Consider the following 26060-nt stretch of genomic DNA (forward strand, 5'->3'; position numbering starts at 1 on the left):
AACATCGGTTTGCGGGGTTGACAGTGAAATACATGTACATGGCCTGGTTGAATTAGAAGCAGTAACTGTGTGTCCAGGGGAAGACAAAACAACCACATGTTCAATCATGTTGATTAATTCATTTATCAGTGTCCTTGCGTTGTAATACAGCTTTATAAATCTCAAGGAAAAGAAAACCCAGGAAGCTCTTACAATACTTGCTGGTTTTGACTGAAGAAGTCAAAGTAAATGTACTGTGGGCTCTGGATTCATTTGTGTATATGATTACATCTACAAAGGAATGATGAAAATGTTAATATCAAAAAGGTGACATCAAATAGGCTTTACCCAACTCTAGCATCTAAGTCAGGTAGAACAGGCATATCAAGTTTAAAACACAATGTGTCAATCAGCAGAGGTCCAGCCTATCCATCAATCTACATGTATTTGCATTGCAAAAACTTTACATTACATGCTTGGGCATATAAGAAACCAATTCATTTTTAATGAAAATGTAATATATGTATAGACCTAAATACATTATTAGTATATTGGATATTGTATCCTCACTACTAACTTTGAAACAGTGAACTATGGTGTGTCTATTGTACAGACTTGTACAGTGTAAATGTGTATTATTTTCTATCCTTCCGGTATTGCCACTGTGTGCTTGTGTAGGTGTGGGTGTGTGGGTGTTGAATATGTCTATACACACCTTTGTGCTGAATGTGCACCATAATCAATCTCACCTTATTGTCCTTTTACTTGCGTTTGTGCACTTAACTTTTTTTTACATTTTACATTTGCTCCCACTGAACTGTACCTTTCAATATCCTCCGTGGAGAATGACTGTAGTGCAGCACTCACAGCGGTCCACCCCCTACCCCCCCTGGTGCTCTCTGAACACTGACCTGCATTGGTTCTTTAATATTGGTGACAGCTAATACACTCCTAAATGATCAGTTATTATCTCTGGGGCCTCGTTCAGGATGCCCTGCTGATTCGAAAGGTCATCCCTCTGTCTTCCTGTATTGATCGGGTGGCCTGTTAAGGTGGCCTGGCCCTTATTGAAAGTGAATGTTGGAGTAACATATTTCCATCAGCTATCTGGCGGTAGCAGCTTTTAAAAGCCTCTTTGACTCCATAGCTGCCCAGTGAATAGAACAGGATGGGGAACATAATGGAAATGCCAATAAGGAAAATAGGGCTCCTAAAATACTCTGCAGTCTGTATACAGTACATGTATAAATATCTAACTGAAATTCCTAGCTGTTACTGTTTGATACATAATTGTTTTTATTTTGGTCGATAGATATTTTTGCAAATAACTGTTATGCAGTACATTGAACACTTAATTTGGTATACCCGTTTTATGAATTTAGCTGTCGAAATGCACTATTTTTTTTACCCTAAAGAGTTGCAATGCACTATTTTCTTTCAAATGCACTATTTTTAACTCAAGATAATCTCGTAACCCTCTAACCCTAACCCTAACCCTTCGTAAGGATGTATCTCCTCAGGAAGACCAAACTCAGATGATGAGTTAGAGGTGTGACTGTCTCCTTTTTTTAACCCTACAGTATAGCATTTTCTATGGCTGTTTCTGTGAGAAAGCTCTAAGTGTGCTGTGGATAAAATGCATTTTCCTGATATTGTTCCCTCACAAGGGTGGCATTGCTTGTCTTTGTTGAAAGAGATGTACCCAGGCGCTTTTGTTTCCTGATCAATAGTCATTCAATTTGATGTATTTACAAAGACCAAGGTCACTTGGATTTCTTGAAAGGGACACAATTGTCATTATTGGCCTTTCACACAGTTTAAGTGAGCAGGATTGTAGGCTCCCTGTCTACCTGATATTAAATGTTTGTAGCGTTCTTTAAAATACTATATTCAAAAATGTGTCTGTTTTATTTCTGATTGATTGATTGATCTAGGACTAAATTAATCATACATTGATTTTTTTCCCCCCTTTTTTTGTAGTTGTACGAGTTGGATGATGACGAGAAGCGGAAAGAGTTTCTTGATGACCTCTTCAGTTTTATGCAGAAGAGAGGTAAGGTCTTGTTCCGTAGCCTTAATGACTCAAAAGCTTTAAGCCAAAGGTGTTTTTTCCCTGTCACAAAAATTACCATAACACTTATACTTGCCTAACATTTTTTAGAACATAAAGATTGGTAAGTGCTCAATATTTTATGGACACTCCTATTGGAGAGCAATAAATGATGAAATTCTGCAACCATTATTTTTTTGTAACGTAAGTAATTAGCCAATGTTGATTTTTTGACACCAATATAAATTGTTTCACATTAATTAGAGTATGGATCATTAATTAGAGTATGGGATGAACAATGTTGTTTTTCCAAATTCTGTTAATATTTGATAATATATAATATAATATATCATATCATATATCATATAACGTTTGATTTAATTCCACCCTCAGTATTTTGGCAAACATATACAATGAGTTTATAGCATAGTGGCCTTTCTTGTACTGTATATCTAAATACTGGGTGTATTTGAGTATAAAAGACAGGGCATTATGTAAGGCCTTTTCAATACATCCCATTCTATTTGAAAACATTGATATTTTGGGCATGCATTCTATGAAGCTACAGACACTATATCTGAGAAATACGTTCTTATTCCTAATCAACTAGATTATCATAGGCCAACAGTATCAGATGTGAAGTTGAGAAACTGCTCATTCACATATTCATCCTTTCAAGACAGTGTTTGAGATAGTATCTGAATGTTAGAAGTGCAGAATAGCAATGTGCAAAATCTTAATAATTAAGTATTTCAGTTGCATGCATTTATTTGTTCAACATTTTCGTTGCTCTAGCAGCTCATTCTCTACCAGTCCTTTGTGTCAGAGGCTGTCTGTCTTATGAAAACACAGATGTCGCAAACGTTTGATACCTCTAACAATAGGAGAATGTGGCGTTTTGTTTTGAAAGAGCCTAGACCATGGATGGTATTTGTGATAGGCCTGGATGCGTTTCCCGTAAAACCCAGAGCTCTTGTTTTCCACACGGGAAGGGGGAGTTGTTTGATACCAGAGTGGCACAAAAGCCTCCACAACAGGTTGGCTGTTTGTTTTATAATTACCCACAGATTATGTGAAAACTAGGCTTCAAAAGGGAAGACCTTGCCACTGTGGGGAGGGTAACATCCTGGTATTCACTTGACCTGCCATGGCGCAATGAATAACACACTTTTATGGGGCTGCCAGGCAGCAGACTCATCTGTGTGTTTTCCCACTGTGCGAATTATGTTGGTGTTGGGTTCCAGCACTTTATTGGGGAAATGGATTAGTATTGAGGGCCTTGCATAATATGAGGAAGTTAACCACCCACGAGAGAATAAAAGCACAATGATTGGACACAATGACAGAGCTATTTTGAGAGCACAGGACTTGCATGGCATGTTTTTGTTATTTTGGGTTTGCTTTCTTTATGTTTCAAAGACATTTAGCTAAATTTGTTTCAATCCAATCATTTTTGGGTGCATTGCTGTGGCCTTATATCTTGCCCATGCTGCAGATACAGTGCCCTGCATAAGTAATGGGACATCAAAGCATGTTTTCTTCTTTTGGAACACTTTTTATGCATAGTCCCCCGATTTCCAGGTACCCAAAAGTGATAGGACAATTGGTGTAACAGGGGTTTCTGGTTCATCAGATGTGTTCCGTCACAAGAGAGCTCTCAATGTTTAGTATTGATTCTAGGTTTTGCAATTGCCTTTGGAGTCTGCTATTCAGTTCAGTTCAGTTCACTTTATTGTCCCAGATGGGAAGCCTGGCTTGCAGTCAGGAGTCACAACTGCAAACATACGATATACAAATATACAAATACAATATACTATTACGCAGAACAGAACAATCATGGAGGACATCAATGATGTAAAGTGTAAGTTTACATGTGCAAATTAAGCAAGTTCATTGAGAGTTTTTACTCCTATTGCATTTGACCCGGGTTACTCTTAATGTACGACCTGTGGGGAGTGTTTCAAATTCAGAGTGAAGGGGGTGGTCTTCACTGTTCAACACACTGGCCTTACTGAGAACGTGCTGGTCAAAGATGACAGTGAGGGGTGTCTGTTGGACACCTATAACTTTGCCAGTCAACTTGACAATAGAGCTCAGGTGGTTTTTATTCCTGATATTGAGGTTACAGTACCAAGAAATCATGGAGAAGGTAAGAACAGATTCAATAAAAGACATCATTGCTGACGGCAGCAGCAAGTACAAGCAAATGCCTCCAAACTCATTTGATGGCACTTCAAAATACGGCACGGACGATGACCCAAAACATACTGCCATAGCAACTAAGGAGCTTTTCAGGGCCAAAAAATTCAAATGTTGTTAACAGGCCAAGTGATTCTCCTGATTGAAATCCATTTGAACATGCACCATCATCAATTTGCTGAAGATAAACAACTGAAGATGGCTGAAGTACAGGCCTGGCAGAACATCACCAGATAAGACACCAAGTGCCAGGTGGGGTCAATAGATTGCAGGCTTTTGGAAGTTATTACATGGAAAGGATTGTTGACCAAATACTAAACATGAGTGCTTAATTTGGACATTTACTTTTGGTGGCCTGAAACAGGGGGACTATGTCTAAACAGTGTTATAATTTTTGAATGGTGAAACCAATATGTACACAAATACCATCAAATAAAAGCTGACAAATCTCTACTTTAACCATATAGTAATTGTTTGATTTCAAATCCAAACTTTTGGAGTATTGAGCCGAAAGAAGAAAGATGTTGCACTAGTTACGCAGGGCACTGTATACATAAAAAACATTGACATTGACATTGCATGATTAATGGTCAATAATAATGGAATTCAATTGTGACCAAAAGAATTTTAAAGCAGTTTTACAAGTTTTTTCCACCATATATGCCTTTTTACTTAAACATTTCCATTCTGTGAGCAGTTTGTTAGTACGAAAAGTCCTTAGTCCTCAGGGGATACAACACGTTTAGAAACAAATAAGTAATACCAGTGTTGGCTTGTAACCTAATGCCATAGTTATTAATGACAAATAATGTTTGTTAGTTCATTAAGTTACAATAGCTTTAGCCTTGGTGTCCTGGTCCAGTAACAGCTGGAATCCCAATCGATGTAATCGATGTAGCCTGTAAATCAATCGTAACTTTCTGACAAACATGGTAAAACATTTGCATTTTGCATCAGTTCAGACATGTTTCTTTTCTTCACTGACCCACATTCACCTCTGACACATTGCTCAATAGTGAAGGGGAATTAGTCACCTCTCTCTCTCAGCCACAGGATTGGGGTGTGTGTGTGTGTGGGGGGGGGGGCTACCTCTTAATCCATTAATGGAGGTCTTGGACAGTTTAAGGTGTGACTAGTTTTTGCCTCTAGGCAAGGATCACTTCTTTGTGGCATTTTCCATTTCCCAGTTGATGAACACCAGACTTTGTGTGTGTGTGGGGGGGGGGGGGGGGGGGTTTGTAGGTTTTACAAAGTCATTTTGGATGTGTAGTTATGTCTGCTTATGAGGCGATGGTATATTTTTGCAGGCAGTCACTGGGTTTGAAAACCGTATGGATTGTTGTTTGAGTGTTCAATTACTGATTGATTTTGGATTTATCATAGGGAGAGATTGTCAGAGCGTAGTGGTTGACCGGCACCAGTATCTGCGCCCTGTCTTTTTTCGACAAACTTAATCAGAGAAGACTCCAGAATCATCCTAATCAATTTCTCTTGAAAACATCCCTGTCATCTCGCGGGCCAATAAAGAGACAGTGAAATTCTACATTGCCTTCCTAACGAAACGCTATCCTGGTGTTAAAGTCTCCAGTGTGGCGCTGGGGCCTTTAAGATTTCTGATTTATTGGCAGCTAAAAGCGGGCCAGCATAGAGCACAGAGCCTTTGGCCTGTATCTCTTTTGGATGCCTGGCAAGTCTGTCACATCTTGTAAAATAATTGACAGCAAGAATGCAAGCCTGCTTTATCTTCCTCCACATTGTTGTTGTTTTCCCATTGGCTAAGCCGACAGAAACAGCCAGAGGGTCCCGCCCAGTCCAACTCTATCTCTAATATAACAACATTCATTTGTCAACGTAGTCTCACCAAACAAAGAACCTGTCAGATTAAAAAAAAAATTAAGTCAAACTCCTTCACCAATAATAGAATCACAAAAAATAAAACAAAATCTCTCCAGGCTATCTTGAATTACGTGCTGCCGACATAACTTATTCCCAAAGTTTTTCTGAATGATCCATAAAACTGTGCAAACATATATTTGGCCTTCAAATGTTTTATTATTTTGTTTATCTTGGGATCTTTTTATTTAATTGAATGTTTCCTTAAAAGAATGAGTTTGGGGGCGGAGATTCTGCCCAATAATGACGATAATGGTACACATTTTTTCAGCGGAGAACTTCAAAGCACACATCATTTGAATTCCTTTAGGCCGTACTCGCACCAACATGAAACACACAGCCTTTCTTTATCTCCCCTTAATTTCAGGCATAGTGGCCCACTTCTGTGAAGGGTTATAAACATATTTGTAAAGTGTTCTGACTGTTTCATTGCAGTGGCAGTATTTCATTGCTGGCTTCATATGGTCCTTATTATCAACAATTATTGAAGGAGCCCTATGCCCTCAATAACTTATCCCATTTTTTTTTTTTTTTTTTTTTTTTTTTTTTACAAATCTATAAGAATATACATGTTTACATGTTGACATATGGTCACACAAACTATATGTGTAGAATGAATCACAATACCAATGTAATCCAGTATATTTTCTACTGGCTGTTGTCTTTCTGGCTTTGGTTTGCTGCCTGTCAAGCCCCAAACGATTCCCAGGACTTCCTTGTCAATAGCCAGAACATGTTATCTACCTGTACAGTACACTCTGACCTTGAGTTTGTTAGGTAACCATTTATACCAATATTATCAAATTATTTGCTGGATTTTCTTGCGCACAGTCTTTAGTTTGATTAGGACTGTTGTTTATACTCAGTTTATTACAATGTTTTCCTCTCTTCAGGAATGGTGTTGAATATCTAGTTGTATTCCTTAAAAAGGAATCATACTTTTATCAGCATAAGTTATTGTATGAAACTGTTTATCAATTTCTATTTTTTCCAATTCCCTCCAATCCACCAGTCTGAGATTCCAGTCTGAGAAAGACACAGGATGTTATGAGTGCAAGTGAAATAGGCTTGAGTGTTTGATTTGATTGATAGTGTGGATACATTCTCCACTCTGGATCATTACTAACCCTTCCTGTTGGCCCAAATGAAGCCTTTTCGGCTGAAAGACAGCAGCTGCTCCCCTGTGTGAATGTTGTCTTTGTCACATTCTTAACATGTGACTCCCGACATTCTAAGCACACGTGAACCTCACTAAGGCATCTGGGGGGAGTTTGAAGGGTTGACTCACTTGATCGTGTCACAGTCCGTCTCACTGCCATGGCATTTAATGTCAATAAGATTCATCGTCAGCCACAACAATTTGGGCTGGAATGGCACACAGAAAGACAAATATTTAAAAAATAATGTGCATCTTAGCTGTAGCTTCCATCTCTAATGATACTGTATAGTAGGGTAGTCTACAATGCGTTCTTTGAGAGAATGAAGTGAAACAAATTTGTTAAGATTAGCCTATATATATATATATATATATATATATATATATATATATATATATATATATATATATATATATATATATATATATATATATATATATATAGACATACTATAACGCCCTGAGGCACTTAATCAGTGAGCACACAGTTTCTTGACTCAAAGTAAATATGTTTCGCAATTTACCAGGTACACTATCAACCCTACTATATGTACTTCCCTTCCCCATGCTCAAACACTGGGCCAGTCAGTTCTGACAAAACATTTTTTCCCCTTTTCCCTCAGATATGGGGCGGATGGATACTGTAGTATGAGGAAAGGCTGTGAAGCTTCCAGCTGTCGTTATGCCACTTGTCTAAAATTGCCTGACCTTCTTAGTGTAACGTTTTGGTATCGTAAGCAAACCCAGGTGCGGTGCAGATAAAGGGAGGCAGACGAGTAGGTAACCAAACAAAAGGATCTTTACATAATGAAGTGCAGACAAAACAGGATACAAACACGGACTTAAGCTCGAAAACAAAGGGAGAGGACATAGTCTCCAAAAACCGTACTTGTATATTCAATTAGCTTACTTTCTCGAAGGGACCAACAAACAGTGAACACACGGTGAAGACTAAGTGGGGAGTGAAGGGAAGTGAGGGTACATAAAACATCAGTGACAATTACACACAGGTGCAGGTGATAAGTCTGTGATTGAGGCGACACAGTGGATGGCCAGAGGGAGACACCTAGAGACCGCACTGGGGAGTGCGACCCCCATCTGTAACAGTGCCCCCCCGACAAACGGCTCCTGCCATTTCACCTTGTTGCCTCAGGGTGGAGGCAACGGAAGGCAGCTATGAGACCCAGGTCCAGGATCTTGCACCGAGGCACCCAGGTCTTCTCTTCCGGACCATAACCCAGTCAATCCACAAGAAACTGGAGCCCCCAACTGATCTGGCGGCAGGCCAGGATCCAGCAGACCATGTAGGTGGGTTGACCTCTGACGAGGCGTAGCGGGGAAGGGGGGGGTGGCTGGTGAGGGCCGATGCATGTGCCCACTGGAGCAGCTGTGGCCGTACGGACTTGGGCACGTATTGCCTATCTGGCGGTCCCCCGCCGGGGTCGGGTTCGAGGCGCAGGGCGCCTCTCACCACAGTGTCGATTGCCCAGGAGACCGGGGTCGCGATGACGGTGCTGGCAAGGATGGGCTCAGGCTGTTTCTCCACGCTGACGGGGTGAACTGCCGGGAAACAGCATCAGGCTTGATGTTTTTCGACCCCAAGTGGTAGGAGATGGTGAACTTGAAGCAAGTGAAGAAGAGCGCCCACAGGGCCTGGCTTGAGTTGAGCCGCTTGGCCCCCTGGATGTACGCCAGGTTCTTGTGGTCCGTCCACACTATGAATGGGTGCGTGGCGCCTCCCAACCAGTGTCTTCAGTCCTCCAATGCGAGTTTCACCGCCAGCAGCTCGCGGTTCCCCGCTGGGACAACACTGGGGACAACACTGCCCCCACTGCAATGTCCGAGGCGTCAACCTCCACAATGAAGGGCAGAGAGGGGTCTGGGTGCACCAGGACAGGTGCCGTGAGACGTCTCTCTGCCTCGTGCCCCGAAACCACTGTGTCGAAAACCTTTCGGAGCTCCTGCATGAACAGGAGAACATAGGTGTAGACCGGGGTCTGTCTCTCCCACTCCGGGGTGGCCCAGGTCGGGGCTCAACCCGTCAGCAGGATGATGATATAGGCGACCCCGGCTTGCTCGGTGGGGAAGGGGGATGGCTGGAGACTGAAGACCAGGGAGCACTGGATGAGAAACTCCCGGCACCCCTCAGGTCGCCCGTCGTAGCACTCGGGAGGCGGAAGTTGAGGTTCACGGGGAACCACCAAAGGAGACGAAGGAGCCGCAGTGAGAGCCTCTGCCCCGCCACCCCCCTGGGCTAGGGGTTGCTGTGTGACTGACAGGTGTTGTATGGCGGCGGTCAGCTGGCGCAGGGTATCGGCAGTCGTCTGCAGGTTCTGCTTGTGACGAGTGAGAACAGCGTCTTGCACTGCTAGAGCAAGACAGCATTGACCCAGGTGCGGTGCAGATAAAGGGAGGCAGACGAGTAGGTAGCGGAACCAAACAAAAGGATCTTTACATAATGAAGTAAAGACAAAACAGGATACAAACACGGACTTAAGTTTGAAAACAAAGGGGGAGAACACGGTCTCCAAAAACAGTATATTCAATTAGCTTACGTTCTCGAAGCGACCAACAAACGGTGAACACATGGTGAATACTAAGCGGAGAGTGAAGGGAAGTGAGGGTACATAAAGCATCAGTGACAATTACACACAGGTGGAGGTGATAAGTCTGTGATTGAGGCGGCACAGTGGACGGCCAGAGGGACTGCACTGGGGAGTGCGACCCCCATAAGTAACATCTTAGCATGGGTCACGTTTAGTTAGTCTAAATGCAGCAGTAAGCTAGCAGATGAAAGGTAATTGATCAAAAATACTGGGCACCATTTTATTTATAACTCATAACCCAGTGTGGGTTACACTGGAATCTGAACCTCAACCCCAAGCAAACATTTAGAGGTGAAATGAATAGATCATCTGTGGGAGATACTAGCATATGTAGATACTGTATATCATTCCTGCTGTGTTGTCGTTGTACCTTTCATGCAGTGAATGGTGGGAGGCTGGCTGAATACCATGTATTTACAGTGCTCCATATTAATATATTTTCAATTGCACTGACGTCTAAAATAGAGTTGGTGAGTGAGTGTAGTGGCTCTGCACTGATGATGTAAGTTGATGATTGAAGAGTTTTTCCAAACAGTTTGCTGTCCTTAACTAGGTGCAATGTTTTATCCTGTTTTATCCTTTGTGACCCTGAATACATGGAATTAAAATAATGTTTGCTAATGAAACTATGTTCTTATTTCAGTGGTGTTTGAAAGCCTACAGTACCATCAAAATGTTACAGAATGTTTTTCATTTGTTCAGTAGCTCACGCTATTTGTGAGCTCTTTGACTGCTTTGAACAGTTATAATGTAAGTTTACAAACTAAAGTGAAGAATGCATTGTGCTAAATATGACTAAAAAATTAACCTCATTCTTTCTTTTGTGTATAAACCAGACAGTGCATGCTCTCCCTTTAAAACAAAAAAACAAAAAAAACAAGCTTTTGGAGTATTGAGCCGTAAGAAGAAAGATGTTGCACTAGTTACGCAGGGCACTGTATACATAAAAAACATTGACATTGACATTGCATGATTAATGGTCAATAATTAATGGAATTCAATTGTGACCAAAAGAATTTTAAAGCAGTTTTACAAGTTTTTTCCACCATATATGCCTTTTTACTTAAACATTTCCATTCTGTGAGCAGTTTGTTAGTACGAAAAGTCCTTAGTCCTCAGGGGATACAACACGTTTAGAAACAAATAAGTAATACCAGTGTTGGCTTGTAACCTAATGCCATAGTTATTAATGACAAATAATGTTTGTTAGTTCATTAAGTTACAATAGCTTTAGCCTTGGTGTCCTGGTCCAGTAACAGCTGGAATCCCAATCGATGTAATCGATGTAGCCTGTAAATCAATCGTAACTTTCTGACAAACATGGTAAAACATTTGCATTTTGCATCAGTTCAGACATGTTTCTTTTCTTCACTGACCCACATTCACCTCTGACACATTGTCTAATAGTCCCCATGTTAACTTGGTTTATTTTCAATCTTAAGACATCTAGTTGCGCAATGTGTTTTGTCACTGCCAAGTCAAGGTGTGTGTTTTATCCTTTGTGACCCTGAATACATGGAATTAAAATAATGTTTGCTAATGAAACTATGTTCTTATTTCAGTGGTGTTTGAAAGCCTACAGTACCATCAAAATGTTACAGAATGTTTTTCATTTGTCCAGTAGCTCACACTATTTGTGAGCTCTTTGACTGCTTTGAACAGTTATAATGTAAGTTTACAAACTAAAGTGAAGAATGCATTGTGCTAAATATGACAAAAAAATTAACCTCATTCTTTCTTTTGTGTATAAACCAGACAGTGCATGCTCTCCCTTTAAAACAAAAAAACAAAAAAAACAATGTAAACAATGACAACATTCCACAAAGATTTAGAGAACATTAATTAAATGTCTTGTCTGGTATCTTGATTAATGAGCACACCATTCAATACACCTTGCAGAAAGTTGTAGGCATAGGTTAAAGCATTCTTGATTACAAGATAAATTCAAGCATGCCCTGAACAGGGCAGTGTCAAACGTGTGTTCCTTACACTCACTTAACATTTCTTATTGCATGTCATTTTCAGAGGTCGTATTGTATGGTTGAAAGGGGAAAAGGGCAAATACTGACTAGATGAGGCGTGATGCAAATTGAAATTCTTCAATGTTATGTCCATGAAGTTTGAAGGACAATGTCTTCCCAAGTATCAATTGGGAAGAAGATTTTTTTTTCTTGAAACTTGAAAGAAATGCTCCACTCACCTCAAATACGTCATGTGTCATAGATATTTCAAACTTTGAGGAAAATATTTCAAATCTTGGCAAAATGGCCAATCAGGCCATCTGATATGGTAAAAAAACGTACATGACCTAAGAGACAAGAGACCTAACAGAGTGTCCGTGGCTACTTAGTGCCTCCTTGCCGCCAATTCCTCAAGCTGACACCTAATGAGGACTAAACAGACACGGGGGGGAAGAGACTAAATTCTCCTTGCATCCGGGTCAAACTGGCGGTTAATGACGCCAGTCAACTTTGCCCACAGAGTCATTAGCCAGATCATCCAGACAGAGGGGATAAGGACAGGGGTGGCCAGGAGACGCCTTCGAAAGCCCACTCTGTGGAAGACACACACACAGTCACACACACACTCACACACACACACGTCAGATTAATCTTTGTTAGTTCCCCCAGGACACAAGTCTAAGTTCTTAGGGGGTTGGAACAACACCTTTAAGTCTAATATTGTTTGACTGATGAGCCTAGGGGGGACCTTTCTTATTTGCATAATAAAATCTTCACAAACAAAGAGTTTCCAGGATGGCAGGATGGCGTGGCAGGATGCTTTAGGAGAGTTAGATGAATTCAAATAGTATGAATTTTGTTAACTTTACAAAATGTCATCTTAGCCACTCAGATCAGTACATACAAGTGCTACAGTTTGAAACCATTTACAGTACTTTTTATGTGTCACTTGCATGGTTGGGGTTAACTGAAAATCGGCATATTGCATAAATAATGTGTTTACTTCATAGCTACTATAACTACAGTAAGTAGCTTTCAACCATTGGATATTGCTCTGTCTCTTTAGTAAAAAATAAATAAATAAAAGATATCAGAAGCTGCTTATCAACATACTCTGGCTTTAATAGCTTCCTTAGTATAAGAACAATCATAAAACTCCAAAGGCTACTACCTAAATTGGAGATAACATGATGGCATGTTACCAGAGGCAAAGTTCCAGGAAGTGTTTGTTTATAGCCTGGAGTATGTCATTTATACACAGGCACCTCCCTGGTCAACCTTTAAGTTTTTAAGTGTGTTGACTTATTAGAATATGGCAATGAAAATATACCCTTTCTATGTACTTTTGATGCGGGGGTGGGTAGGTGTATTTGCGTACATGAGCTATTTATGTGGGAACTTCGGGATAAGTATCGGGATAGAGTTACTGGGAAGGAGTTTCATCAGAGTATCTCAAATCTCTCTTTCTCACACACACACACTTACACACACACCTTCTCCCCCTATATTGTGAATAGGCTATAAAGTGATTGTGACATAAACGTACGTACAGCATGCCTCTGTATAGATCCACCCCATTGTATGTAGTCATTGATTCACTGCAGCACAGGTCATTTTCCGACATGCAGGGAAGCCTATAATGAACTAAATCATAATCATTTGGGTTGTCCAAATGGCTGTGCGTGAATAACTGCCTTTTGACAGTAGCATTTACTCTGTAATCACAGTCACCATTATTACACTGTAGTTGTCGGTTTCACATTTGAATTGGTAAAGTATACATTTTTCTTGCACCTTGGGGAGAAGTTGTTACTGCACAGTTAGTTAACTGCCTTGTTAGAACTAAGAGTCAACTGCTCTATTGTAACATACAGTTTGGCAAGTTTTGGTAGCAACCTTACCATTGTTTACCTATACGTTACCAGTTTTTCTTCTTTCTTTTTATTTAATACCACTTTTTAAGTCATTATCACAGTTATTAAGCAACTTACATTTCCACAATATTAGACTTCTGGCCACAAAGTGGACCCCATCCTTCCACTATATTTGACAAATTGGAAGTGCAAGTTGCTAAATAAATGGGAGAATGACTTTAAATAGTATCTTCTTGTACAGTATCTGGAGTGAAGGTGTGTGGTTATTCACATAAATGTGACTTTATAGTAAACTATCCCTTTAACTGCAAGTTGAAATGAGCACAACTGAAGTTTTTACTTCACAGTCAAGGTGAACATGAAGCTGTCAACCTAAAGCTGACATTTCAATCTTACAATATCCCCTACCAAGACCTCAAACTTCCTCTTCTTCTCTGGGAAGACTTCCTGTCTCAATCTCAGTGGGGTTTTCTACTATTAACCCACTAAAATATTAAATGTTTGATTAAAATGTCCTTCAATTCGTCTTTGTGTCGACCCATAGTAGGCTTCCCGCTGAGCCCAGCTTGAAAGTGAATTTGGGCCCCCAACTTTCCAGTTCCCTCGTCCAGGGGCCGCGACCTGGCATTGTCCCCTGACCCTGCCATCGTTAATCATGAGCAGAGGGTCCTCTGAGAACATTGAGATGGTGGGATCTCCTTTCATAGAAATGAGGCTGTGACCACCTATACTGCTAAACCAGACCAAACTGTGTATTGACATTGCTGTCATCAGTGTATTATTGGCAGTGCTATTGTAAGTGTTGGAACTAAAATGGGTATTTGAAATGTGTTCAAATACCATTCATTATTCAAAAGTGAGAAAGGGCTGGAGTAGCATTACAGTAACAGTTGCACTGTTGACAGCAGGGGTGGCTGGTGGAGGTAGACATTGGAGTGCATGTAATGAATGACATGGAATGAGGAATGGTATCATTCCATTCCATGCATTACAATGAATCTGTCCTCCGATTTCTACCTCCACCAGACTACTGGCTGACAGAATATCTCTCTAACTGATATTTTTGTTTGTGGGTTAGGGTTGGGGAGGGGATAGGGGGTGGGGGAGTGACATCTAACTAACAGTTCGTCTTCATACAGTCAATTATTACAAACTGATTAAATCCAGTGTCCTGTAAGGATGAATTGAATTAAATCATAACACAGATCATGTTCAAGTAAGAGGCTCATCATAACACTACGAGAATTTTAACCCCCATGGAGAATGTAATTCTGAGTAGTTTGTGTTGTCATGTAATAACATTTGTACATGTGTATGTATTTGAAAAGAGCTGACACAGCTGACATGTACATCTGTATGGTATTGCAGAGGGGCCTTGTGTTCACAAGTGAAGATGTGTCTCATTTAAAGCTTAAACGTCATTTGTGAAGTACATGATCAAGCCTGCTCCCTAAGACAACATTCATCATTAGAGCTGATGAAGACTGACTAGGCATAGATCAGACTTGTTATTGCACAACACAGCTGAAAAGGAATAGGTTTATTTTTTTACTCAGAACAAAAGTAAACTCATGAATCATGTCCATTTTGAAGTGTTTTTTAGGAGACACATTCTTGACTGAGCAGGCAGACAGTAAACAGCCTTGTATCACTACTTTGGTCGTGCCCAAGGAGTGATAGACCTCCTTTGAGTGTTCTCATCAAAAGCAGAGTGAACAATGAGAGTTAGTGTCTTTTGTGTACTGATAAATATCCAGTTTGATTGACTGTTTCCTCAAGGCTGTGTGGCTATTAATTGATGACTGCTCCAGAATTACCATCAGCACTTTCTCAAGAATATGTCAACTTTTGTCCCCTGGTGTAATTACCTGGAGTTCTAACAGTGGAGAAGAAAAGGATTCTTCTGAGTTGCCCTAAAGAATGACCAAGACTTCGATCTTTTGGCCACTAAATATCCAGGAAATTCTTGGTAGTATTTCTGTGCCCACCCCAACCCCCACCCACTTAGTTTCCTTCCTTCCTCTAGACCTTCCTTTTTAAGGCAAGGCAACAACATTTCAAAGCCTGCTGTTGACTCAGAATGGTGGGAATTATGATGATGCGCTAGTTGTAGAGGCTGTTTTTCTCCTAGCAAACTTCAATGCAGGGTTAGGGTTAGGTTTAGGGTTAGGGATATACTTGATGAGGTATGACACATATTAGGAAAGGAAGCCTCTCTAATGCTGTAATTACAGTCTCTTGTTCCGTCTTGGTTTCAGGAAAATATAAAAACAAGACCATTTTCTCCAGTCATTTTTCCCATGTGGTCTATTTCAGACCAATACCACCACTGAACATCTTTCAGTGGGTTCAGGTTCCTTAAGCATACAGTAGTCCCATCAATGTAACCCATCTCTTCAAGATACATCTTAACAGTCCCTCCAAAAAACCGCTTCACCCTCACTACCCCCCCTATACTAACCCTAACCCCGAGACCTCTTCTCCCCTGCTACCCCCCTGTACAAGTTCTCTTCTGCTAATAAAATACATTTAATTTAGCCTACTGGCATTACGACTGCCAATGGCCCCTGGTGTGAGCATTGATTACTTTGTCTTATGATGACTCTTGGATAGATGATTCACTTACTTAAACAAATGTATTTGTTGTACGTCATTTTGGATAAAGGCGTCTGCTAAATGCCATAAATGTAAATGTAAAAATCACAAAATAGAAGTTCCTTCAAGCTCAGCGCTCACTCACCCTCTTCAATTAGTGGGTGTGTACAGATGTAGATAAACAGTTGTTTTTTCCCCATGTCGCTGCATTAATCGTTCACTTCATGGGTTAAAAGAGCAAAGTCAATGAGGAGGAGAAATTCCTATCCCATTATCGGTTGAATGTGCGAAGTGAGCGCATCAGCGATGAAGCCAAGCACAAAGATGATTACTCTACTAGGGCCTGATTCCCCTTTCATGGCTCCAATTACACCCAGTTTTGTTTTTTGCGAGTGAGCGATTTACGAGGAGCCTGGCGTTAGACTTTGGACAAGGTGTTTTTCTGTAATCCTCCATTGCTCATTGTCATAATGATACATGACCTGATCAGGTTGTTTCTGCTGACAAAAGGCTGTCCTCTCTTTTATTCTGTATATCTCTTTCAGGGAATCGGAGAGACAAATACATCACCCCTGGTATTGAAAGCACATAAATCTTGTTTTAAGAGGCTTGTCTTGGTTCAGATTTTGCCAGACAAAGGCTTTTGGTGGGCAAGTCTTTTATTTATTGCCTCAATGCTCGTTTGGTTAGCCTTTGTGCATTCCCAGAAATAATTGTTTTATGGATCAACTGCAAGGTTCTGCATTATGCAGGCAGGCTAAGGGTTCTTTAATGTTCATCTCTTTTTGTTTCACTCACTGTAGGCCTATGTGTTCCATAACAGTCCTTACCAAGCTGAGTCAAGTCAGTTAGTGCAGTCAATCAAGAATCTTAATCTTGACTGTGAGCACATTAGAAGTACAGTATGTTCATTAACTAACTTTAACTAGTCTTTTTTCTCAAATCACCCCACTCCTGAGACTACTTTCCCCACAATGCGCCATGATATATAGACAGTTTAGTGTGAAGTTTGAAAAAAGCAATGGATTGCTTTTCTGTGGTGCTACTTTAGATATAATGCCATCATTGTCCTCAAGAAGAGGGCAGATAAATCTTTTGTTTTAATAGTGTCTCTGCGTTCACATGCCAGAGCAGCAAAATGAAGCCGTAATTACCAGGCTTAATTGATGTGTTTTTAACACCTTAGACGATACTTCAGCCCCCGCCCCCCTCCTCTCACTGTATAGCCCTCATTGCTGTTGTTTGCACTATATTTCTGTGGCTATTGATTGCTATTATGGTAAATCCGATGGGCACAATGGAACTCTATCAGCAAAATGCAGGTTAATTATCTCGGGGTCAGCCTCTCTTGAATCCCCACAAAGGGCTAGCTCTTTGCTCTTTATCGCTCTACATTAAATTACAAGTACAAATTATTATCTGGCTTCTTTTATTTCAATAATTAAGAATCAGGTTGGAAGGAACAAAACAAAAGAAGATTACCTCTTCATTGGCAAGTGACTGACTTAAAGAAAAGAACAGAAAGGTTGAAAGTGGTTTAAAGCAGTATATTCTTCTAATAGATAAGCTGTATTTAAATACTACAGTACATGTGTGTACAGTGATAATGCTATTGTTGTGCTTGTAGTAATAAGGATCTTTTCTGTGTCTATTCTCATTTCTGAACATCTGTGATTTCTAAGTAGCCAAATATACATACGTTTAGTTTGATATGAAGTATTGATACAGTATTTGGTCTTACAGTTTGTTGGCATTCATACCTATTTTTAGATGGAAATAAAGTGGAACTTCTGATTATATGCTCAAATTACTATACAGCAAATCAATGATTTATACCATATCCACAATGTTATGTTTATGTGAAGTTATATAATTCTTCCCTCAAACAGCAGAATTGAAGTTTGGCCCGTTGCCACGCAATTTGTATGTTTAAAAATTCAGCAGTTCTTGCACTATTAAAATGTACTGATGTATTGATAAAATGCAATTCGAGTCAACAGAGTTTCTCAAAAGTAATATTTCCTGCTAACCAACCTGTCAGACATTTGACTGGGTCCAAATAAATTGGCCTTATAAGCAGCGGCGAAGTCTATCGATAGGACGAAAGTTAATGGCATTGATTGTGGATATTGTGTTTGTTTTCTGCAGGGACTCCAGTGAATCGGATTCCTATCATGGCCAAGCAGGTGTTGGATCTCTACACGCTCTACAAGCTTGTCACAGAAAAAGGCGGCTTAGTGGAGGTGATCAATAAGAAGATATGGCGCGAGATCACCAAAGGCCTCAACCTCCCTACCTCGATCACCAGTGCAGCTTTCACTCTACGAACACAGTAAGTAAGAAGGGTGGCGATAACCTCAGATGACTGATATGATAACCTGTGGCCGGGCAATTACTAAAACAGCTTTCAGCTGTGCTTGAGCCACAAGTGTTAGAGATGTTAGTATTAAAGATGCTGAGAAAAAAGATAACAAGTTAACTCTTGCATGTTGTCACTTTACGATACACATTTTGAGAAAAGAAATACTACAGGTTATGAGCAAAAAGCTTCTTGTTTATTTTTTTCTCGTGATGCGCTTGTCTCAACAGACATCCTCTCATTTCAAACCTTATTCTTAAAGCCCTATAAATCAGCGTTGGCATAATGATGTTTTCCCAGGCACAATAACATTTATTTACTGCCAGGATGGTGTCTGCATCACTACCATTACTGCCAATCTCACCTGTATGATGCATGATAATTATAGTGATAGAGTTGGAGGGATTTGCATAGTCTTGACCTTGATGGAGAGCACAGCTTGTTTGTACGTGTCAATCCTTAAGACTGTCATTGAATACAATTACATCATCCTGAAAGAAGCCAAATTCTTCCCTGGCCCCAGTAAACCATTAGCAAATGTGATGGCATGTAGATAGTAGAGAGGCATCGTGTTTACCAGGTTTCTAAGCTACAAAACTCCCAAAGTGTGTGTCAGAGTGTGAATAAGTATGTGGAGAAATATTAAGTAGTTCTTTATCTTATTCTTTGATAACAGTCATAAAAGTGACAAGATAACTGCCATAGTAGTTATGATTTAATCTATTCATAATTTAAGGTATAGTAAAATGTCAACTAAGATGTTGATTACCACACCAACTCAAGTCCAAAGTTTGTCATGTACTGTACTTGGATATAAATCCGTACAATGATATTAGGACTTGCAAGTTCTCACAATACAATACATACACAATAAAGCACAATAGTAACAAAGAAGCACAGTAGCACACAATACACTAGTAACAAAATAATATAATAACACAATAATACACAATAAAACAATAGCAGCAGTGTCTCTATAAGACATGTAATAATAATATATATAATATATGCCATTTAGCGGTCGCTTTTATCCAAAGCGATTTACATTGCAGTGAGTGCATACATTTTTCAGTACATGTCTAAGACTATATGATATAAGACACAGGAGCAGCAGGTAGAAATAAAACTGTCTGTACAGTGGTACAGTAGCAGCAGCAGTGTGTGGTGTGAAGTGAGGATTGTACAGTACACCGTATAGAAGACGCTGGTCATGTGATTCAGACTGTTTATGCTGCAGCACCGTCTGCTAGATGAAAGGGGAGAGAGCAGTCCGTGACTCGAGAGACGTTTATGATTTCAGTCTTCGAGTATTACTCCTGTAGTCATATTACATACACAATAATTAACCTATAATACAGATGACATTGTCATTTTTGTCATGACTTAGACATAATGACTGCCTCTCCATGTGAAATGGCCATTCTACAAAGACATTGCACATTGCCCTCACACACTTACTCATTGTTGAGTGTTGTTGCTGCTATCCTGTGACATTTTATGCCATTGCCATTGTCTTGCTATTCTTATAGTTTTCTTCCTTTTGGATTATTATGACATTGCACTGCAAATTGTTATTGTTTGATTGTTGCGTTGTTGAGGAGTTGCTGCATTGTTGAGGAGATGCTTACCTAAAGCATTTCATTACATTGTATCCTGTATATTGTGTAAATTACCATTAAAATTTGATTTGATTTGAAATCTCCTCATACTATACCTCTGACATGACCACAGGTATATGAAGTACCTCTACCCCTATGAATGTGAAAAGCGGGGACTGAGCTCCCCGGGAGAGCTTCAGGCAGCTATCGACAGCAACCGCCGGGAGGGCCGCCGGCAGAGCTACGGCTCCACCTTCATCAACTACTCTCCCGTGGGCACTCCCTCCATCCTCTCCTCCCCCAAGATGCAGATGCCCCACCTAGCCATGTCCACCCCCAACGGCAGCCACATCTCCCAGGGCCATGCCGTTAAGAAAGGTGAGAGGAAGCTCCTCTTCTTGTTTCCTGTTATGTGACCAAACCTGCCACAACTGAGTGCAAGTGAGACCTGATAGTGAGTCCAGATTCAGTTTGAGTCCAGATTCTGTTTGTTCAAATTGTGTTTGAACAATTTTCATGTTTCATGTTTGAACAATTTTCATGTTAAGCCAAATTTGGAATGAATCCCACTCAAAATCACTTATTCTTATTTATTTCCTTTATTTTTGTTCAAAATGAGTGATGACATTTAGTTCTTTCCCATAAATTTGACAATTTAGATTGCTATATCTATCTGGTGAGGAGACGACATTGCATGATTACAAACCCACAGAAAGAGAAGTCAAGAGTCTTCTCCCGTTTGAAATTATTTCACAACATCCCCTCTGCCATCCATTCATGCACACATAACGTGTGGGCAGTATGGTCATCGTCCAAAAGAGGAAACATCTTGCAGGACTTCCTCATACCAACACTGCCAATTTCCGTGCCACATCAGAAAGGCGAATGCAACACAAAGAGCATGATGGGAGGTGTTCAATAATGGGCCTGAAAGTCGGGCACACAAAACAAACATAGACCTGTTTGTTATACTGAGAGTACAACAGGCAGGGATAGTGTTTGTTTCAATCTCTGTACAGCAATTGGAAAAGTGGAGAAAGGTGCCTATGTGGTCTCTCTGATACGCACATTGATGAAGATTGAAGATCTTAAATAATAGAATTCCCAGAATTATGAATTTTAGTCACATTCCCAGTCCAGTGAACGTCAAGAACCTAAATGTGATGAAACATACAGTAACTTTAAAATCCAATCCCTTCATCCAATGCTCTGACCTTTTTAAAGTTGGTTGGAGTTTTACTGTTATCTATTGCCAGGGAGAGGGAGAGAGAGAGAATTGTGACAGGTCGAGTGGACTCTGGCAAATTGTATATCCCTGCAGTAAAAACACATGTAGAGCCATCCATATTTCCTCTGAGGCTCACATCCTCAATCCTGGCCACAAATCTCTCTCTGCAGAGGAGCCCATGATGCCCAGCTGCCTGACCAACCACATGGCCTTGCCCCTGTCTCTGGGCAGCCACCACGGGGCGGCAGTCCAGGCTGTGGCTGCCCAGGCTGCGGCTGCCCAGGCTGCGGCTGCGCAGGCGGCTGCAGTGGTGCAGGCGGCGGCCCTGGAGCAGCTAAGGGAGAAGCTGGAGAGTGGCGAGCCGCCGGAGAAGAAGATGATGATGATGGCTGAGGAGCAGCAGAGGCTCATGCAGCACGCGCTGCAACAGAACCTCCTCGCCATGGCAACCCAGCTGCCCATGAACATCAAGCTTAACAACAGAGGTTAGTAGATTTAATGTTGTTGTTGTTGTTGTTGTTGTTGTTGTTGTTGTTGTTGTTGTCATGCAGGTATCATGCAGTTATGCGGATGTAATAATGAATGCAGGCATGTGCACAGGTAGGGCTGCAGGGTGGCTTGAGCCCTGACCCCTTTGCCCTGCCAGTCACAAAGTGCCCTGGATGGTGTATTTTAATTTTTTATCATTAGAGCTTTTAGCATTTTTTTATGGTCATTCATCATCAATAAGAAAAATGAGGAAAAAACAGCTCACTTAAAAAAGGTACCCCCCCCTCCCCTAAATATTGCACAGATTTTCACCTCAATCAATCTCAAGAGAAAATAACGTCTTTCACGACTCATACAGTTCAAGTGATTGCGGTGTGAATGCAGTTGACTCCTGGAACGTTGGCGATGTTGTCCTGTTTTCACCTTCTTTGAGGTATGCATTATGTGTCATTCAATACAAGTCAACAGTAGCGAATAGCAATCTCCATTCCTCCACAAACTAAAGTCCAGTTAAATAGAGTGTAATTGCCGACCTTGGCCGTGCTGTTGAATGCTAGCGAAGTGAGAGAAAAAAAACATAATGTAGACAGCCAGCCACGCACACACGCATTGATGGTGACAGTCATTGGTACAAGTCTTGTCCATCATCATTACATTTTATGTTGACTCTGTGTTAGTTATTTAGTAGCAGCATGACAAGGAAAATCGAGTCATTCCATGTCAAATATTATTTATTTATTTAAAAAAATCTGCAGTTAAGGTGCCCCTTCTCTAAATTCAGCCCCTGCCCATCACAAACTCTCTGCATGGTCCTGGTGTAATGGTTTGGTGGTAATGAACATTGTGTAGTGATTTCTTATTCCAACGCATAACAAACTTAAAATATATCTGCTTTACTCACTTACATTCATCTGTCAATCAAGCCAAAGTAATCCTAGTTATTACAGTAAAAGCCATTAAAACAGTGACTGTGAAGATGCTTTCTATAAAGGATGAACAACAGAATACTAATAATAATATGTTACAATAATATGTTACAGTAGAGGATGATCTTTAGCAGAACAATTATACTTTATCTTCATATTTCTGATTGATACTTTACTGTTCATTGCAATTGATTTGTTTTATTGAGAGTATAACATACAGAACAAAGTTCCATTCTCCACTTTTATTATTCTAAAATATAGAATAATACTGAAACTCCATTTGGCACAAGGATTTTATGTAATGTTTAGTATGTCAACTACAGTTAATACCTGAGTTTGTTTATTTTTCCCACCAAATTTGGTTAGCTCAATGGGTGGTATTTCCACATCAAGTAATGGTTTCTCACAAGATGATGAGTGATGAGTGATATCGCTGTGAAATACCCATGCTGCTAATTCACACATAATTCATCATAACATCTGCAATTTGATGTCAACTTCACAGATTATGAAGAAATACGATTCCATGACCAGGGGCAAAATACTAGATGTCATGAGTAAAAATGCTGCTGTCCACCATGATGTTGATGGTTTCGGTGTGGCTGGCTTACGACAAGCCATAAGTCATACATTACTTAAAAATAGAGGCTAAAGGAAGAATAAGTGGCCTATCTGCTCATGTGTGATATCATTTCTTTCCGCATGACTGCCTCTCTCATATTAGTCATGATAGTGGACTTTGCACTTAATACTTGATGGGAAAATGAGTTTGAATCGTTCAGAGGTTAATTCTCACATTGCCCGTCTGGCTGTAGCCCTCAGATATAAACACTGTAATTTAAAGATTACATCAAAACACTATTATTTGTGTCAGCACAGGTCTGAGAATGTCTGAAAATATTCTCTAATAGTGGCTCTGTTTAGCAAGAGAGCACAATGAAGCTTTAACGTATTACAGGATTTATCTCTGGAAGCCATAGATATTTATCTGCATTTAACTGATCAAAAGAATGATACCTAATGTGTATATGCATGTGATTTTTGCTTGTGTGCGCTGGGACCATACAGTATATAGAAAAATGTACTGTATGCACTCATTGAACTGTATGACATTTGGCTAAAAAGTGTCTGCTTAATTCTATATTGCATAGGTATGTGTCAAGCCCAATTTATATGAGTGCACTATCAAAGTTTTCCAAGTACTTGCCTGTGTTATGATATGATTCATCCGTGTGCCACTGTCTGCATCGATAAGCAACATGTACAAATGGCTGCAACATCTTTTGACAGTTCTTTCTCCCTCACAACTCTGTAATAAACTGCTCCTTATCCTGTCACTCTTTGAGTTATCGCCAATACTCTGCCGAGCGCTCCTCTTGCTTCTTGTGTTCCTTTTCTAAATGCTCATATTGAGTTTTTCTCTCTCTCGCTCTCTGGCTCCTCTCTTGACAGATGATAGACAAGAGACTGCATTGAACCTGTCTACCAACGGCATTAGCAGCATCAACATGTCAATAGAAATAAATGGAGTTGTCTACACAGGTAAATAGAGAGCCGTTTGCTGATGTAATTGCAGGCAGGAAATTCAATAAGTTATAGCAGCACCCCGGCGCTTAGTCCTCCACGCAATTTGATGTCTTTGCTATAAAATCCATTGTAATGAAGTGGCAGTCCAATAGAGTTAAAAAAGTTAAATATCTCAAAATTGGGCCTGTGGATTTGAGGTCGATGGGGCTTATTGTCTTACGTGCCTGGGAGAGAGGACTCCCAGTTTAGCCCAGAGAACTGCTGCCTGTGCCTTCGAGCGGAGGGGCCGGTAATTACCTTAAGATAGGCAATTCATGTCCTGGCATAAGCCTGGTGGAAACTTCTATTGGATTTCAAGTGGCATCATATCTAGTTGAGAGCTTTTCCTGAGATCCAATGCTCAGTGAGGTAAAGACCTGAGTTGATCTAGTTTGATCCTGCCACTGGTAAACTTTAACTCCAATCAGACCTCAAGTTCTCTTGTTAAAGGTTGCTGAAATCTTTAGAAAACCGCTGCACACTCTTGCTCGGATGCAAATGGGTTTTTTTAAAGTCACCAACGTTTCGGCACTGATATGCCAAGGTTGATGAACTGAAATCATTTTCTTCTGAGCCTGAGTGTGCAGCATCATTCTTTTAAACATAGCTGAAGTGACTGTCAAACTGCATTATATACAGTAACATGTAGCTGATTTAATATTATTCTTTATTATACTTTATACGTTAGTCTTGCTGTTATTTCTCCAGGAATCATGTACATGTAGATTACATTTATTCCCCTAAATGTATCATGTGTACTATTGTATGTAAGACATAATGATGGTCCTGTTTGTTTCTATGGTTTCTGTATCCAGGTGTCCTGTTTGCTCGGAAGCCAGTTATTCCAGTGATGCCAGGAGCTCACCGGGGGCTCCACACCAGCTCTCAGGGAAAGACCAGTCCAGGGTTGTCCACACACATCCAGCCATCCTGCTCCTCTTCCTCCTCCACCTCCTCATCCTCCTCGGTCCATGGACACATCTCCGGAAACTCCTCCCCATGAGATACCCCAGCCCCCAGATCCACCCGCCCACACAAACCTGCCCCCTCTCTCTCCCAAAGACAACAAGCAGTCTGAGATATCTTGACTTCTATTGTTTTTTGAAGGTGGCTTTTCCTCTCCCTTTTCTCAAGCTCCCTTATTCCAGTTGAAAGAATCCAAAAATGTTTTATTTACAGAGAAAATACTTCTGTAGAAAAAGAAAATGCTCTTGCTCTTTTCCCCTCCTCCGATCTCTACTTATTTAGAGGGCCTTTGACCCTTGTGTGTATACATATGAAGTCAGCTGTCTTTTTATTTCCTGAGACCAGCTGTTCAGTTTGAATCAGCTTAAACGTGTGGTGACACATCATGGAACAGTGAAGTGGGACACTGACATGGAGTACGCGGGGACGTGTTGACTAACAAAAGAAGAGGCCGCTTGACCTCAAACTTCAAGTAAAAGAGGTTGTTCTTCTGTCAGGTTTGTTACCTCTGTCAGGCATGGGAGTCCATCTTGTCACTCGATATCATGAACCTCAGAATCTTTCATTTGTTTTTCTCACACCAGAGATTGCTGCTGCTTTCAGCTGATACCAAAG

At 40.5% G+C, this 26060-nt stretch overlaps 1 protein-coding gene across 1 annotated transcript in view; it reads left to right on the plus strand.

Annotated features, from left to right (window-relative positions):
• arid3c (AT rich interactive domain 3C (BRIGHT-like)) overlaps nucleotides 1-25607 on the plus strand; it is a 72877-nt gene extending 47270 nt beyond the window's left edge. The window contains exons 3-8 of the mRNA XM_083673192.1: nucleotides 1960-2032; nucleotides 18462-18645; nucleotides 20404-20648; nucleotides 21669-21983; nucleotides 24366-24455; nucleotides 25295-25607. Of these exons, the coding sequence (XP_083529318.1) occupies nucleotides 1960-2032; nucleotides 18462-18645; nucleotides 20404-20648; nucleotides 21669-21983; nucleotides 24366-24455; nucleotides 25295-25482 (1095 nt within the window). The 3' untranslated portion in view covers nucleotides 25483-25607. The remainder of the gene's footprint in view (nucleotides 1-1959; nucleotides 2033-18461; nucleotides 18646-20403; nucleotides 20649-21668; nucleotides 21984-24365; nucleotides 24456-25294) is intronic.
• Nucleotides 25608-26060: the final 453 nt, after the last annotated feature.

This window comes from Argentina silus (assembly GCF_951799395.1).
Source record: "Argentina silus genome assembly, chromosome: 7".
NCBI lineage: Eukaryota > Metazoa > Chordata > Actinopteri > Argentiniformes > Argentinidae > Argentina > Argentina silus.